The following is a 16218-nucleotide window of genomic DNA, read 5'->3' as shown; positions in this document are numbered from 1 at the left end:
TCTCATTTTGCACTTTCATAATCCTCTTCAGTTAAGTGGCATCAAAACTGTGCAAGTCACTAGATGGCTGTACTATGCCTTATGTTTATTCTGGTTAAAAATGAGGTCACTATTTTCCCGCTTTCCCAGGAACTCTTTTTTTTTGTTTTTTTTGTATTATTTTTTTTAAACTTGCTCACTCTACTTCACCAGAAACCTTGGTATTAGCCTTTTCCAAAGAGCCATTAAAAACTGATTGTTTAGAAGAAAAAGCATGGCAACTATTGCAAGCAGTGGCGTAACAAAACTTGAAGGGGGCCACCTTGCAAAGTGTCTGTAGGCCCAACCCCCGACCCAGTCAGGGGTCTGCAGCCCCTGACAGTGTACTGTGCTGAGCCTCCTCCTCCCACTTTGTGGGTGCTGCGGGATCCTTTGTTAAGCCACTGCTTGCAAGTGCTTTTAAAACATTTGAATATCAATTATATGTGGGATTAAGTGCCTCCTGCTATTGCAAGTTACCGAGGAGTTCCATGGCCACATAACGGAACAAAGCCAAAGACAGAGTTCTTTTATAAGGTCATAGATTCAGGAAAGTGGCTTGTATATCGTTTTAACATATGGAAGAGGGTATTTTATTTCTTATAACGAGCTCACCTTCACAATTCCTACAGACCTCTTAAGCTTTGTGCATTGTTCATTCTTATGAAAATGATAGTGCTAGCGCGCCTGGTCCTTAGTAAGTAAACTAAACTTACAAGGGGACACATATAGGCCAATGAACCTTTTGATTTGCATGGAGTATCCTAGCTATGTAATATCCAATGTTCATCAATAATCAATATACAAATCAATAACCACTAAGAAAAACATCAATCATTAGTCAATAATAACCACAATTCAATATACGTTTTAACAGTTTTTATTCCCCTATTAGTTACAATAACTATATATTATACTTTATTATTATTCATTAGTGACCATCAATAACATAATCTAATCAGATCTTGAGAAAACATGTCTTCTAATGCTTCAGCATAAGCCAACAAAGATGACTATATCCACATTAATAGCAGAGTTCAGCAACCAGTTCGTCAATCATTTGTCACTGTCAGCGTCACCCAAAGGAACCTTACCTACCCCAGATTAGCATTAGCATGTGGGACTTCATGCGAAAATAATTTAGAACACGAATTTGGAAAAACACTTAGCTAGGAGAAAACTATTTAAACAGCGCAGTTGGCACCTAGAAAGAAAAGGCACAAAAGTTAAACAATCACATTGTCATATCTACCTATCCACGGAATGGATCAGCAACAAAGTCAGTCTTCGTCTTCAGGTCATCAATCGATCAGTAACGCATCAGGCTTTCAAGAGCTTGAGCCCCAATGACAAAATCTCAGATCTCTTTGAATATCCATGCCTTACCTCTGACATCTAACATCCGCATCAGTTCTCCATCTGCATCTGAACTTTCCCCCTTTGTCACGACATTATATCAGAGTTATCCAGTCCATCTTCTAATTCCTAATTGGTCAGGTAGTCACCCGTTATGACGCTGCCCAATAACTTTGATTTTATAAATTCTAACATTACGTTGCTCTCAGGTTGTCGATTGGTTCACTGTACGATGTCCTCATCATCCGGCTCATCAGGTATCGAAAATGTTGCATCTTCTTCTCCAGTCAGTGTCTCTATTGTTTGAGTCCTGGGAAAGTACATCTCGTCTGCTCTACACAGTATATGTTGCAAGTTTGATTCCCTCATCTCCTGTCCATTGGTACATGGTAGAAAATTCTAGCTAAGCAAACTTTATTAACAGCGAATAGTTCAGGGTCAGTTCGGCACATTGGCTTCTCTACATTGCATGATTATTCTGCTGCTGCATGAGGCCTGGCAAAACTAGGCCACAACTTCGGATAAGTTAGCTCTACAATATAATGCAAAACATATGTTATAAATCTTAATATGTCATATTACTACATTATCATTACACATTTTCAACATTTCACATATCTTTTAATCATTTTAGGACACCTTTTGTATTTTGGTAGCCACTCTATGTGGGCACATTTTCAAACGTACACATCAATCTTTCTATGTTTACTTTTTCTATCGTTTTCTTGTTAATCAAAACACATAAACACTCATTAATAATTTCTAATTAACATATCTGCTTCAACAATCCCACCTCTGATGACTACATATGTCATCACACTACCCTTGCCATCATTTCACAATTCTATCTCTTCTGTATTTTGTCTCCTTCTCAAATCTTCTCTATAGATTCTTTCCCTGTTTCGTTCTTCCCTCCTCTGACTATTTTTAGGTCTTCTCAATTTAATCTTTTTACACCATTTACATAAACCCATAATCCTAATATGCAAGCAATTACAATTAATATTCCCTGTATGATTTTTAATAATACCCCATTACAAATATTACTAAGCCAATTTCCCAGTGAAGCAAATCCCTTTCCAACCTTTTCACAAACACCAGGTTCCTTCAGTTCTTTTAAGTCCTTACTTGAGTTAGTTAGGTTAGTGAGTAAGGGCCAGATGTATCAAAGGGTTTTTCCCATTCTGTGTCAATGGGAAAATGTGTTCGTACATATGGCCCTAAGTCTCTTATCTCCTTATTGTTATCTGGTATATAAGAACAACAATGCCTAGAGTTAATAATCTTACAGACTCCGCCGTCCTTCGCTAAAAGGATGTCTAAAGCAAGCCGATTTCGAAGCGTCATAGCTCTATCCGCGGCTAATTCAGTATCTATCAGGTGTATTGCCCCTGTAAAATTTGTCAGCATGTGATCCACAATAGTAGACAACTTTCGTATTTTGATCGAATTCAGGATGATTCCCAATGAAGAAATCACTGCACCAAAGATATCTCCCACAATTGCAGAAGAGGTTTCCCTCCTCTGTCACTTGTGATGTAATTCAGTCAATTTAGGAAACTTCTTCAAGTCATCTATCTGATAAATCTTTAGGAAAACTATCCCCAAATAACATGTCCCATACCATCCTTTTGGAAGACAGTAATAAGCATTAAGTCCACAAATATAGTAGATCCCAGGAATCACAGGGTCCTGACCATTCAACATAAAAGTCCATTTACTCTGAAACAAAAACACATGCCCACATTCACTCGTTCCCACAAATAAAGTGTCAGTGAATGATTTTGGCCTATGTATACAAAGCTTCCCTACATGTAATGCATCAAATGCTAATTTTCCTTGCATTTTTATTGCAGTGTAAGCATAATCATTCTTATAAGGTCTTTTTTCTAAACCTTTTTTTAATTTTTCTTTTAGTGCTTTTCTACTCTACTCAAATATCTAATAATAGGAACAAATGAAAACACGACATCATAGTTAGAATACAAATATTGTATATACTCTTGATTATAGAACCTTGTTAGTAGCAAACTACAGCTTATTCCGTAAGTTAGCGGAAGACGGTAGTACGTAACTCCTTCTCTACTGATGAAGGAATTTGTGTACACACAAGACAATCCCCTGCATCCATCGTCTCAAGATATTCACTCAACAAGCAATAGAAAACGTTAGAAGAAAGCTCTCCCTGAGCATTAGTATAGTCATGCAAATATTTCTCATCTAACTTAAACCTATCTAAAGCTGTTAGGTTACTAGTCTCAGGAGCAGAAGTACGATTGGCTCCTTTCACATCAAGGTCAGACATTCCCACAATCACCACTATGAACAAAATTCCACACACAATTGCCAATCCAGCACTATATATTTACAGAGTTTAGCATTTCTATCTTGATTATTTAACTCAGCCATGATCTGTAAAGAATCAGGAAGCAGAAGTAACTCTTACATAAAATGCAATAAAAATTAAAAAGAAAAATTCTTCTCTCACAGTTGAGTCTTACACTCAGGAACCCTTTTCCTTCTTCAGAATCGATTAGCAGCTTGTCACATCCGGTTTTCTAATGTCAAATCAGGTTATCAGTAACTCTTTCAGTTTATTTTTCAACAGTCTCTTTAAAGTTTCTCCAGATTAGTTCAACAATTCAACTTCCTGATCACCTTCAGGTTACATCAAAGTACTGACTCAGAACTTCTTTATCAAAACAAAAGGACATAAACTCGTGTTGCCATTCATTTGTAGTTGCATATGCCCATTCAGGACCTGCGTAACGTTGACTTGCTATTCTCTTCCTTTTCAACTTTCGATCACCACTTAGTTCTCCTTCTCTCAATTCTTCTTTTCTCGTAGTATCTACTTCTTCCTCTACGGTTTCATTTATGACCAATTCCTTTCTCATCCCTAGCCGTGACTCTGGCCAATTATCTCCTTTTCTTGATTCTTCTGTCAATATTCTTCTAAGAATTGGACTTTTCTTTTTCTCTTTCTCTATGGTGTTTTCTCTTGCTGGACCTGCAGTGGGCTCAGAAGGAGTCGGATCACTTTGACTTTGATCCATATCAGCTCTTTCCCCCTCTTGGTCTGGCACTTGCTCTGTCTGCTTTTCAGCACCGTCTGCTTCTGGGAGAACCCCTAACGAGCTAGGCTGTCCTGCTGTATCCGTTGAGATTGATTCTTCTGCACCCTCCTGTGATTCTTCACTCTTGTAACTTACAGGGGTAATGCTCTGGTTCAATTTCAGGCTCTCTTGGATCCTTTTCTGGTTCAGGTGCGGCAACCTGTTTTGCTGTTGTTGGTACTCTCAACAACACTTCTTCATGATCCTGTGGACATACCACTCTCTTTGTATGACTCACGTGTTTCTAGTTCGGGAGTCCTGCACACTTCACAGCTGTCGTAGTCGTTAGGACCACCTGGTAAGGACCTCTCCAGTGTGGCTCTAAACACGTCTTGCGAACATGTTTTCAGACAACGACCCAGTCACCAGCTCTGATTGTACCCTGGATAGTGGATGGGTGGCAGGGTGGTGGCCTGCACCTGCTGAGAGAAAGAGCGAACCACGTCAGCCAGACCCTTGCAGTAGTCCAACACCATATCATCTGTAATATTGACAAGTGCATTGGCTTGAAAAGTTTGTAATCTCATTGCTCTGTGTGAGAAAGTAGCCTCTTTCTAGCCTTGTTACCCCCACTTTTGGCCTGTTTGTGAGTGTGTGTCAGGGTGTTTTCACTGTCTCACTGGGATCCTGCAATCCAGGGCCCAGTGCTCATAGCGAAAACCCTATGTTTTCAGTATGTTTCTTATGTGTCACTGGGATCCTGCTAGCCAGGACTCCAGTGCTCATAAGTTTGTGACCTATATGTATGTGTTCCCTGTGTGATGCCTAACTGTCTCACTGAGGCTCTGCTAACCAGAACCTCAGTGGTTATGCTCTCTCTGTACAAATTGTCACTAACAGACTAGTGACCAATTTCACCAATTTGCATTGGCACACTGGAACACCCTTATAATTCCCTAGTATATGGTACTAAGGTACCCAGGGTATTGGGGTTCCACGAGATCCCTATGGGCTGCAGCATTTCTTTTGCCACCCATAGGGAGCTCTGACAATTCTTACACAGGCCTGCCACTGCAGCCTGAGTGAAATAATGTCCACGTTATTTCACAGCCATTTACCACTGCACTTAAGTAACTTATAAGTCACCTATATGTCTAACCTTTACCTAGTAAAGGTTGGGTGCTAAGTTACTTAGTGTGTGGGCACCCTGGCACTAGCCAAGGTGCCCCCACATGGTTAAGGGCAAATTCCCCGGACTTTGTGAGTGCGGGGACACCATTACACGCGTGCACTACACATAGGTCACTACCTATGTGTAGCTTCACAATGGTAACTCCGAATATGGCCATGTAACATGTCTATGATCATGGAATTGCCCCCTCTATTCCATCCTGGCATTGTTGGCACAATCCCATGATCCCACGGGTCTCTAGCACAGACCCGGGTACTGCCAAACTGCCTTTTCAGGGGTTTCACTGCAGCTGCTGCTGCTGCCAACCCCTCAGACAGGTTTCTGCCCTCCTGGGGTCCAGCCAGGCTTGGCCCAGGAAGGCAGAACAAAGGACTTCCTCAGAGAGAGGGTGTTACACCCTCTCCCTTTGGAAAAAGGTGTTAAGGCAGGGGAGGAGTAGCCTCCCCCAGCCTCTGGAAATGCTTTCATGGGCACAGATGGTGCCCATTTCTGCATAAGCCAGTCTACACCGGTTCAGGGACCCCTCAGCCCTGCTCTGGCGCAAAACTGGACAAAGGAAAGGGGAGTGACCACTCCCCTGACCTGCACCTCCCCTGGGAGGTGCCCAGAGCTCCTCCAGTGTGCTCCAGACCTCTGCCATCTTGGAAACAGAGGTGCTGCTGGCACACTGGACTGCTCTGAGTGGCCAGGGCCAGCAGGTGACGTCAGAGACTCCTTCTGATAGGCTCCTTCAGGTGTTGCTAGCCTATCCTCTCTCCTAAGTAGCCAAACCCTCTTTTCTGGCTATTTAGGGTCTCTGCTCTGGGGAATTCCTTATATAACGAATGCAAGAGCTCATCAGAGTTCCTCTGCATCTCTCTCTTCACCTTCTGCCAAGGAATCAACTGCTGACCGCACTGGAAGCCTGCAAAACTGCAACAAAGTAGCAAAGACGACTACTGCGACACTGTAACGCTGATCCAGCCGCCTTCTCGACTGTTTTCCTGGTGGTGCATGCTGTGGGGGTAGTCTGCCTCCTCTCTGCACTAGAAGCTCCGAAGAAATCTCCTGTGGGTCGACGGAATCTTCCCCCTGCAACCGCAGGCACCAAAGAACTGCATTACCGGTCCTCTGGGTCTCCTCTCAGCACGACGAGCGAGGTCCCTTGAACTCAGCAACTCTATCCAAGTGACTCCCACAGTCCAGTGACTCTTCAGTCCAAGTTTGGTGGAGGTAAGTCCTTGCCTCCCCACGCCAGACTGCATTGCTGGGAACCGCGTCTTTTGCAGCTACTCCGGCTCCTGTGCACTTTTCCAGGATTTCCTTTGTGCACAGCCAAGCCTGGGTCCACAGCACTCTAACCTGCATTGCACGACCTCCTGAGTTGTCCTCCGGCGGCGTGGGACTCTCTTGTGCAACTTCGGGTGAGCACCGTTTCACGCCACTTCGTAGTGCCTGTTCTGGCACTTCTACGGGTGCTGCCTGCTTCTGAGAGGGCTCCTTGTCTTGCTGGACGCCCCCTCTGTCCCCTCACGCAAGTGGCGACATCCTGGTCCCTCCTGGGCCACAGCAGCATCCAAAAACCCTGAACCGCGAGCTTGCAGCTAGCAAGGCTTGTTTGCGGTCTTTCGGCGGGAAAACACTTCTGCACGACTCTTCACGACGTGAACATCCATCCTCCAAAGGGGAAGTTTCTAGCCCTTGTCGTTCCTGCAGAATCCTCAGCTTCTACCTCCTAGTAGCAGCTTCTTTGCACCCACAGCTGGCATTTCCTGGGCATCTGCCCACTCTCGACTTGATCGTGACTTTTGGACTTGTTCCACAGTTACTCTAGTCTGGAAATCCATCGTTGTTGCAATGCTGGTGTTGGTCTTTCCTGCAGAATTCCCCTATCACGACTTCTGTGCTCTTTGGGGAACTTCAGTGCACTTTGCACTCACTTTTCAGGGTCTTAGGGTGGGCTATTTTTCTAACCCTCACTGTTTTCTTACAGTCCCAGCGACCCTCTACAAGGTCACATAGGTTTGGGGTCCATTCGTGGTTCGCATTCCACTTTCAGAGTATATGGTTTGTGTTGCCCCTATCCCTATGTGCTCCCATTGCATCCTATTGTAACTATACATTGTTTGCACTGTTTTCTATTGCTATACTGCATATTTTTGGTATTGTGTACATATATCTTGTGTATATTTGCTATCCTCATACTGAGGGTACTGAGATACTTTGGCATATTGTCATAAAAATAAAGTACCTTTATTTTTAGTATATCTGTGTATTGTGTCTTCTTATGATATTATGCAAGTGACACTAGTGGTACTGTAGGAGCTTCACTCGTCTCCTAGTTCAGCCTAAACTGCTCTGCTAAGCTACCATTTTCTATCAGCCTAAGCTGCTAGACACCCCTATACACTAATTAGGGATGGCTGGGCCTGGTGCAAGGTGTAAGTACCCCTTGGTACTCACTACAAGCCAGTCCAGCCTCCTACACTCTGCCCATAAGGATCTCCTGGAGCGACAGCCCTGTCTTCCTGTCGGGTGTCATTTTCATTGACATCAACACCGAAGGCAATGCATCTGGCCATTTCAGATTCATAGCTGCACACATCTTTGCAATTCTTGATTTCAAGGTACCATTCATCTGTTCCACCAGTCCTGATGCTTCAGGGCGATAGCTACAATGCAACTTTTGCTCTATGTTTAGTGCTGCACATAAGAGTTTAATCACCTTGTTGTTGAAGTGAGTTCCCCTATCTGATTTTAAAGAGATCGGAAACCTGAAACATGGTATCATCTCCCTAAGTAACAACTTTGCTACTGTGAGACTGTCATTCCTTCTTGTGGGGTATGCCCCAATCCAGTGACTAAAAATGCACACAGTTACCAACACGTACTTCAAACCTCCACACGCAGGCATGTCAATTAAATCTAACTGCATTCTGCTGAATGGGCCTCCTGCTCTTCCAATGTGACTCAAATTCACCACTGTTCCTTTTCCTACGTTTAGCTGCTGACAAATTATACAGCGATGACATACTGCCTCTGCTGCCTGCCTAAACTTGGGATTGAACCAGTCAATCTTGAACAAACAAACCATGGCATCCCTCCCAATGTGTGCCTGACTATGGCAATACCTGGCCATCTGTGACAATAAATTATTGGGCAGGACCATCTGACCCTCTTCAGAAACCCAAATCTCAACAGGTCGTTGGGCACATTTTAATTTGGACCAAAGTCGTTTCTCTTCTTTGTCAACATTACTTTGCAGTGTTTTCAATTCCTCCAAAGTATCGATCACTTTTAATGCAAAACTTGTACATGTATTATCTTCCTCGACATCAGTTTCCACTTGTCTTTGAATGATATACAGTTCAATGCACAAAACCTTGCGACTTGATCTGCATATCCATTTCCTAGTGAGATGTAGTCCTGTGTCTTTTGATGTGCACTGCATTGCACCACAGCAATTTCTTCAGGTAACTGTATTGCATACAGCAATTCTTTTATTCTGTTGCCATTTCTTACTGGTGAACCAGTAGAGGTCAGAAAACCTCTTTGCGACCACAATTGACCAAAATCATGAACAAATCCAAATCCATATTGGCTATCTGTATAGAAACTCTCAATCTAGCAGATGCATGGCACGCTCTAGTAAGAGCTACCAATTCTGCTACTTGTGCAGAATATACACCTCGAAGCCAAGACGCTTCTAATGTACCTGTAATTGTGCACACAGCATATCCTGCTCTCAAAGTTCCTGTACCATCTCTGAGACATGAGCCATCAACAAAGACAATTTGATAATTTTCTTCCAATCGTGTATCTCTGATATCTGGTCTTGGTTTTGTGCATAGCTCAGCTACCTCAAGACAATCATGCTCAATGTCTTCCTCTTTTTTTGATTTCAACAGTATCACTTGGAAGTAATGTTGCCGGGTTCAGCACTGCACATCTTTTCAATGTTACATTTGGAGCACCTAGAATTCTCATCTCATACCTTGCCAGTCTGGCACCAGTCAAATACTTTGTTTTCATCCTTGTGAGTAAGATCTCAACAGAGAACCATTACCGTTAGAGGGTATCCCATCACTACTCCCTCAAATTGAGAAAGGCTTTGACCAACTGCGGCAACGGCATGCAGACAACCTGGTAAGGCTGCTGCGGCAAGGTCCAAGGTAGCTGAAAAAGAGGCTACTGCCATGACACAGGTCCATGGTGCCTCCATGGACCTGTGTCAAGACAGACAAAGAACAAGCATCACGTTCATGACAAAATAATATGAATAGTTTCGTGTAATCAGGCATTCCCAATGCTGGAGCTCTGCACAAACTCTCTCTCAATTCAGTAAATGCTTTCATCTGATCCTGGTCTAATGCAATGGGATCTGTAACCTCCTTATGTGTCAGCTGCTGCAATGGTTTGGCAATCTCAACAAAATTTGGAATCCACTGACAATAGCCTACCATTCCCAGAAACATTCCAACATCTCTCTGTGAATATCATTGTAATCCTTTCTCTGGAAATTCTCCTTGACCCTTTCTCAATTTATGGACCCAAATATTTTACTGACTTCTGACAGTACTGCAATTTCAAAGGTGACACCTTATGTCTAATTTTTCCCAAATGATTCAACAGGGCAATTGAGCCGTACTTACACTCGTCCCTTGTCTTGGACGCAATCAGTAAGTCATAAATGTACTGCACTCGATTGGTACGGTAACTCGAGATTCTTTTTTAAGATCTGATTGAACAGAGACAGTGACTCTGTGTACCCTTGTGGAAGCCTGCACCAGCTGTAGACTCTGTCTAGGAATTTGAAACTAAAATAAAGTGACCATCCTCAGAAAAGAAAGCTTGTGACAAATCAACCATTGTGAACCACTCTGTATCACATGGAATTTGAAACCGTATTATTGCTGTGTTCGGCACCACAGGACAACACTTGACCACCATGTCATTCACTTTTCACAAATTTTGCACAATGCGCAGTTTCCCACACGGCTTCTTCAAGCCCATTATCAGTGAATTACATAGACTGCTCAATACTTCTTTCAAAACCCCTTGTTTCAGGAAGTCTCCAATTATCTGTGCCACTTTCATCAGAACATCCTGTGCCATGTCATACTGTGGAAGCTTTGGGAACACTACATTCAGCTTCAAAGTGACTTTAATCGGCCCCACTCCCTTGATCAGACCCACCTCTTTACCTGTCAGGTCCCACACACTTTCCTGTACTATTCCCTGCAAATCTGCATGCAATTCTTTCACAGTAAACATCGGGAAAAACTCAATCAACAGGTATTCTTCATTAATCTTTTCATTCTCAGTTTCAGGAGTTTGTTCTTCCTCATCTTCACTATTTGTCTGAACCGCTATTCCAGCTGTGGAACAATTAATCGAACATCTGGTCTTGCACAATGATCCCTATCCCAGCGCGGTTCACTCTGACGTCACATTCACACACTGCGGCTGAAAAAGTCTTGCGGCTTGTCCTCCTAATCTCCAACTCACACTAAACTAATGCAAAATTATTGCGATCACTAACCAAAAACCAAAACAAACTGCTGGTTTACTACAGGAAGGTACACAATCACTTCAGAGACCTTACGTATTTTCACTTATGGCCCTTTTGCTCATGCAGCTGTTCCTCTTTCTCAGTCTCCCACATTCGCAAGCAAAATTCGACCCGCAAATTTAACTCTCAGCTGATCAATGGGTCTGTCCTGGTGCACATAGGACTCGCCAAATCTCAGTCGAAAATTTCCCTTACTCACTTAACTCACACACCAACTTGTTGACTACACCCGATCAATCTACTAAACCAGACAGATTACAAAATATAACCAAGTGTCTCCTACATTTGTCAATATCCTCTGGAGTCTTGGACCACACAGGGTCCGTACATCAACAACAACCACATGGACAATTTTTTTAGCACAAAGCGCCACACACATATGAAGTTCGACTTCCCTACTCTCATACTGCAGAGTACGCACACTCCTACTAAACCTCAACTGGAGTACGCAGACTTCCTACTTTCCCTCACTTACGTCACAATTTACCTGCAATTTGCATAAGCGTTTGCAAGCGCAACCTACCACTTTCACACTATCACTAGAACGCCGAGAACATACCAACTTTACTGGCAGGATCCAGGATCTGGGAAATTCATTTCTGGGCTTAAGGGGACATCATGCTTGCTACAATTGCCATTATGAAAAATAAAATCCAAATCACAATAATAATGAACAACTAACCCTAACTCAAACTACCACCATAAACATCAGTCACCACATAACTAGTTCTCCAAGGAAACTAACGATCCTCTGCTACCAAAAAACTGCTAGTGCGCCTGGTCTAAACTTACAAGGGGACGCGTATAGGCCGATGAACCTTTTAATTCGCATGGACTATCCAAGCTACGTAATAACCAATGTTCATCAATAATCAATATAAAAATCAGTAACCACTAAGAAAAACATCAATCATTAGTCAATAATAACCACAACTCAATATAAGTTTTAACAATTTTGATTTACCTATTAGTTACAATACTAATCCATATGGGTAATTCAAACTTTATTCAATCAGCTCAGAGTTAGGTGGTCATTATGATTGTGGCAGTGTGGGCCACCATGCGGGCGGTGGAGGGAAAACCTGCCAGCCGGCATGGCGGCCCTCACCGCCACATAATGAACCCTTTGAGGCCAACCGATGATGGCACTCACTCACCGCCAGGCTGCCTCCGTTAGGCAGCCTGGCGGCGGTCGGCATCATCATCCGACAGGGCAGCGGTGCTGCCCCTCGGGTAATGATCCCGCAGTCCCCAGCCTTTCCCTGGCAGGCTGGCAGAAGGGGTGCACCGGGGTACCACTGGGGGCCCTTGCACTGCCCATGCACTTGGCATGGGCAGTGCAGGGGCCACTGTGCAGTGCCCCATCGCGCAGGTCTCTGCCCGATTTACGGGCAGTGATCTGTGTGACGGGTGCAGTTGCACCCACTGCACAGAGGCATGGGTGGCGGCTCCATGTTGAGCCGCCGTCAATGTCCCGGCCAGGTATTCCTCTTGGCCGGCAGGCGGAAACAATGTTTCCGCCTGCCGGCTCAGAGGAATATTCTTAATACGGCCGGCGGGGTTCCGGGGGCGCTGGCTGTCACTTGTAAGACCGCCAGCATGAACACAGCGGTTTCGACCGCCGTGTTCATAATGAGGGTCTCAGTTCATTAGTGACCACCAATAACAATCTAATCAGAACTTGAGAAAACCTACGTTCTAATGCTTCAGCATAGGTCAGCAAAGATAAAAATATCAACATTAATAGCAGAGTTCAGCAACCAGTTTGTCGATCATTTGTCACTGTCAGTGTCACCCAAAGGAACCTTACCTAACCCAGATTAACATTAGCATGTGGGACTTCATGCGGAAATAATTTAGAACACGAATTTGGAAAAACATCTAGCTAGGAGAAAATTATTCAAACAGCGCAGTAGTTACCTACAAAGACGAGGAACAAAAGTTAAACAATCGCATTGTCATAGCTACCTATCCACGGAATGGATCAGCAACAAAGTCAGTCCTTGTCTTGAGGTCATCAATTGATCAGCAACACATCAGACTTTCAAGAGCTTGAGCCCCAATGACAAAGTCTCGAATCTCTTCGAATATCCACGCCTAACCTCTGACATCCGCATCAGTTCTCCCTCTATATCTGCATCTGAAGTTTTCCCCCTTTGACATGACATTATATCAAAGTTACCCAGTCCGTCCCCTAATTCCTAATTAGTCACCTGTTATGACGCTATTCAATATTTTTTATTTTAGAAATCTATGAATTCTAATATTACGTCACTCTCAGGTTGTCGATTGGTTCACTGTACGATGTGCTCATCATCCGGCTCATCAGGTATCGAAAATGTTGCATCTTCTTCTCCAGTCAGTGCCTCTATTGTTCGAGTCCTGGGAAACAACATCTTGTCTGCTCTACACAGTATATGTTGCAAGTTTGATTCCCTCTTCTCCTGTCCGTCTGTACATTGCAGAAAAGTCTGGCTAAGCAAACTTTATTAACAGCGAATAGTTCAGGGTCAGTTTGGCACATTGGCTTCTCTACATTGCATGATTATTCTGCTGCTGCATGAGGCCTGGCAAAACTAGGCTACAGCTTTGGCTAAGTTAGCTCTACAATATAATGCAAAACATACGTTATACATCTTAATATGTCATATTACTACATTATTATTACACATTTTCAACATTTCAATTTTTTTAAAATTATTTTAGTACAACTCATGTATTTTGGTATCCACTCTACGTGGGCACATTTTCAAACGTACACATCAATCTTTCTATGTTCACTTTTTCCATAATTTTATCTTGTTAATCAAAACGCATTAACACTCATTAATAATTTCTAATTAACATATCTGCTTCAACAGTAGTATGTTTGCATACATAAAGAACAAAAGTAGGATCTACAGTGCAAAATTAAACACATATTAAACTCACCAAAGCAATTTGTAACTTGCTGCAAAAATATCTGAATAAGCTGAATATAATGCATATTAAAAAGCTGTGTCTTAGAATGGTTTAGAAATTAAACACAATCTTTCTTGTAATGCTTTATTGCAAGGAAAACATAATTTAAAAAATAACAATTTTTCAACTAATATATCATTTCTGCTGCTCACTGTTCAGGTTAGAAAGGTCAGAAGAAGGAAAAGCCAGTGACCATTTTTTTGTTTTTTTTAAACTGCAGCTGTATTAAGCTCTGTGTCCTACCTTTTACCCTACGACTGATTCTGGTAGAAGGAAGTCTAGCATCACAACTCAACTGTACTACGTTATTCCAGTTAAACAGCTATTTCATTTTCTTATTACAGGTGACTAGACATGTCACAACTCCACTATAATAATGAAATTAGAGACAGGCGTCTATACAAGGAATACAGACCCCAGGTATTTTGTCACTAAAGAAATGCATTTTTGTAGGCTGCATATTAATATGCGAAATTCAGTGGACTGTGTTGAAGTGTGATAGAAATATGTGCTCTGAAGCCAAAATTACATTTTATTCATAGATTGTTCATGCATTCAGTAAGAAGGTAAATGTTTTAAAAGTATTGAAAACATGAACGCAGTAATTTACTTGTCGATACATGAAAAACAAAGGGCAACATGTGAACACTTCGATCAATTCCAAAAGTCCCTGTCTATAACTATAAATCATTGCTGCAAGTTTTTGGTGCCCTGAGTTCCTAGCTCTTGTTGGGTGTGTTTTTTTTTAATTGTATTTCAAATGTCCTGCCTCTTTATCACAATCGCTCTAGAATGTGAGTAGGTGCAAGGCTTGTTTCACTTTTTGTGTGAGGGTGGAAGGTCAAGGAGGTTATTGAAGAGTTTGAGTGGTTGGGAAATAGCCTTGTAGATTTGCTGCCTCACGTATTTGTAAGGAGAAACAATTGAAATTGTAAATACTTGGTTTAAAAAAGTGCACATGCAGTTCTGGGTAGCGCATTGTGTTCTCATACATTTAATTCTTCACATTCGTTTGTTATGTTTTAACTTCACGCTATTTTCAGTGAAAAAGTGGCAAATGTGTGCTGCAATTAATAATTTTGCTTATTTATTTACAGTACTTATTTGTTACACTCACACCAAAATCCAACATACCGGGACGTCTCCTTTATCCATAGTCACTGCTCTGGTGGACAAAATTGGTAAGTAATGTGTGCTTATTCAGACACAAGACATAATAGTGTATGATTGGAAGGCATTGTCTTGGGGATGTTGATAAAATAAATCTTGTCCTTTTACTATGTAGACTCACAAAACATCACTTGAGGTGGGTTATTGATTCTGATGGAAACTGTTATTATGAATAACTTTTGTAAATTTAGTTTCGCCTTCAAGAAAATATAAATAAACCTTCAAGATTTCATCACTGTTACTAATGTACTGTCATAAACAGCATTGATAAAGCCAGTAGAATCGTTGCTTTTGAATAGTGCATGCGTCCAGGCGCACAGCAAACTGAATAGTGTCTAAATGCAAAGAGAGGAAGAGTGTTCCAGCGTTCTATGCTCACACTGTGCAGCATGAGTACCTATGCACAAAAATCTCTCTCTCTTTCTCACACACGACACACCTACAACAACATAGAGACACAAACAAACGCACACCCATCTCCACCCAGGCAGCTTGCATAGAACCTCAAGAACTCTTCCATAGATGCAGACTGGTACAATTCTGCTAATTGTAGGGTTATCTGAATCGCCTGCTTGCTTTGCAAATCAGCAACCATTGCTCCCATTTTTCACACCTCTTTACAAGTTGCTGCTTTTTTTTTAATAACCGGATAATTGCTTTGTTATGTAGTTCCTCATGAAACCTAAGTACAGCATAATTATTTGCCCCTTTATATAGCTTAATTCCTGGAGAATGTGCCCTCCTCTGTCCATCCTCTCAGATATTAGTTGCTAGAACGAAGTCCTTGCCCCTGATTGGGACCCGCTTTCCGAGGCATTGTAATTGGTTTGAGGATGTGAGTGTCATGGCATTTGATTGTTACTGTGCCCTATCCATGGTAAGTACTCTGGCTGACTTTTAAAGTCTCAGGCCGT

At 42.3% G+C, this 16218-nt stretch overlaps 1 protein-coding gene across 3 annotated transcripts in view; it reads left to right on the top strand.

Annotated features, from left to right (window-relative positions):
• ACOT9 (acyl-CoA thioesterase 9) overlaps nucleotides 1-16218 on the top strand; it is a 550522-nt gene that overhangs the window by 153884 nt on the left and 380420 nt on the right. For all 3 annotated transcript variants that reach the window (XM_069204744.1, XM_069204745.1, XM_069204746.1), the window contains one exon: nucleotides 15232-15315. In XM_069204744.1, coding sequence (XP_069060845.1) covers nucleotides 15232-15315 — 84 coding nt within the window. The remainder of the gene's footprint in view (nucleotides 1-15231; nucleotides 15316-16218) is intronic.

Source organism: Pleurodeles waltl, chromosome 8 (assembly GCF_031143425.1).
Source record: "Pleurodeles waltl isolate 20211129_DDA chromosome 8, aPleWal1.hap1.20221129, whole genome shotgun sequence".
In the NCBI taxonomy this organism is placed as follows: Eukaryota; Metazoa; Chordata; class Amphibia; order Caudata; family Salamandridae; genus Pleurodeles; species Pleurodeles waltl.
This window is presented reverse-complemented; position numbering and strand designations above follow the sequence as displayed.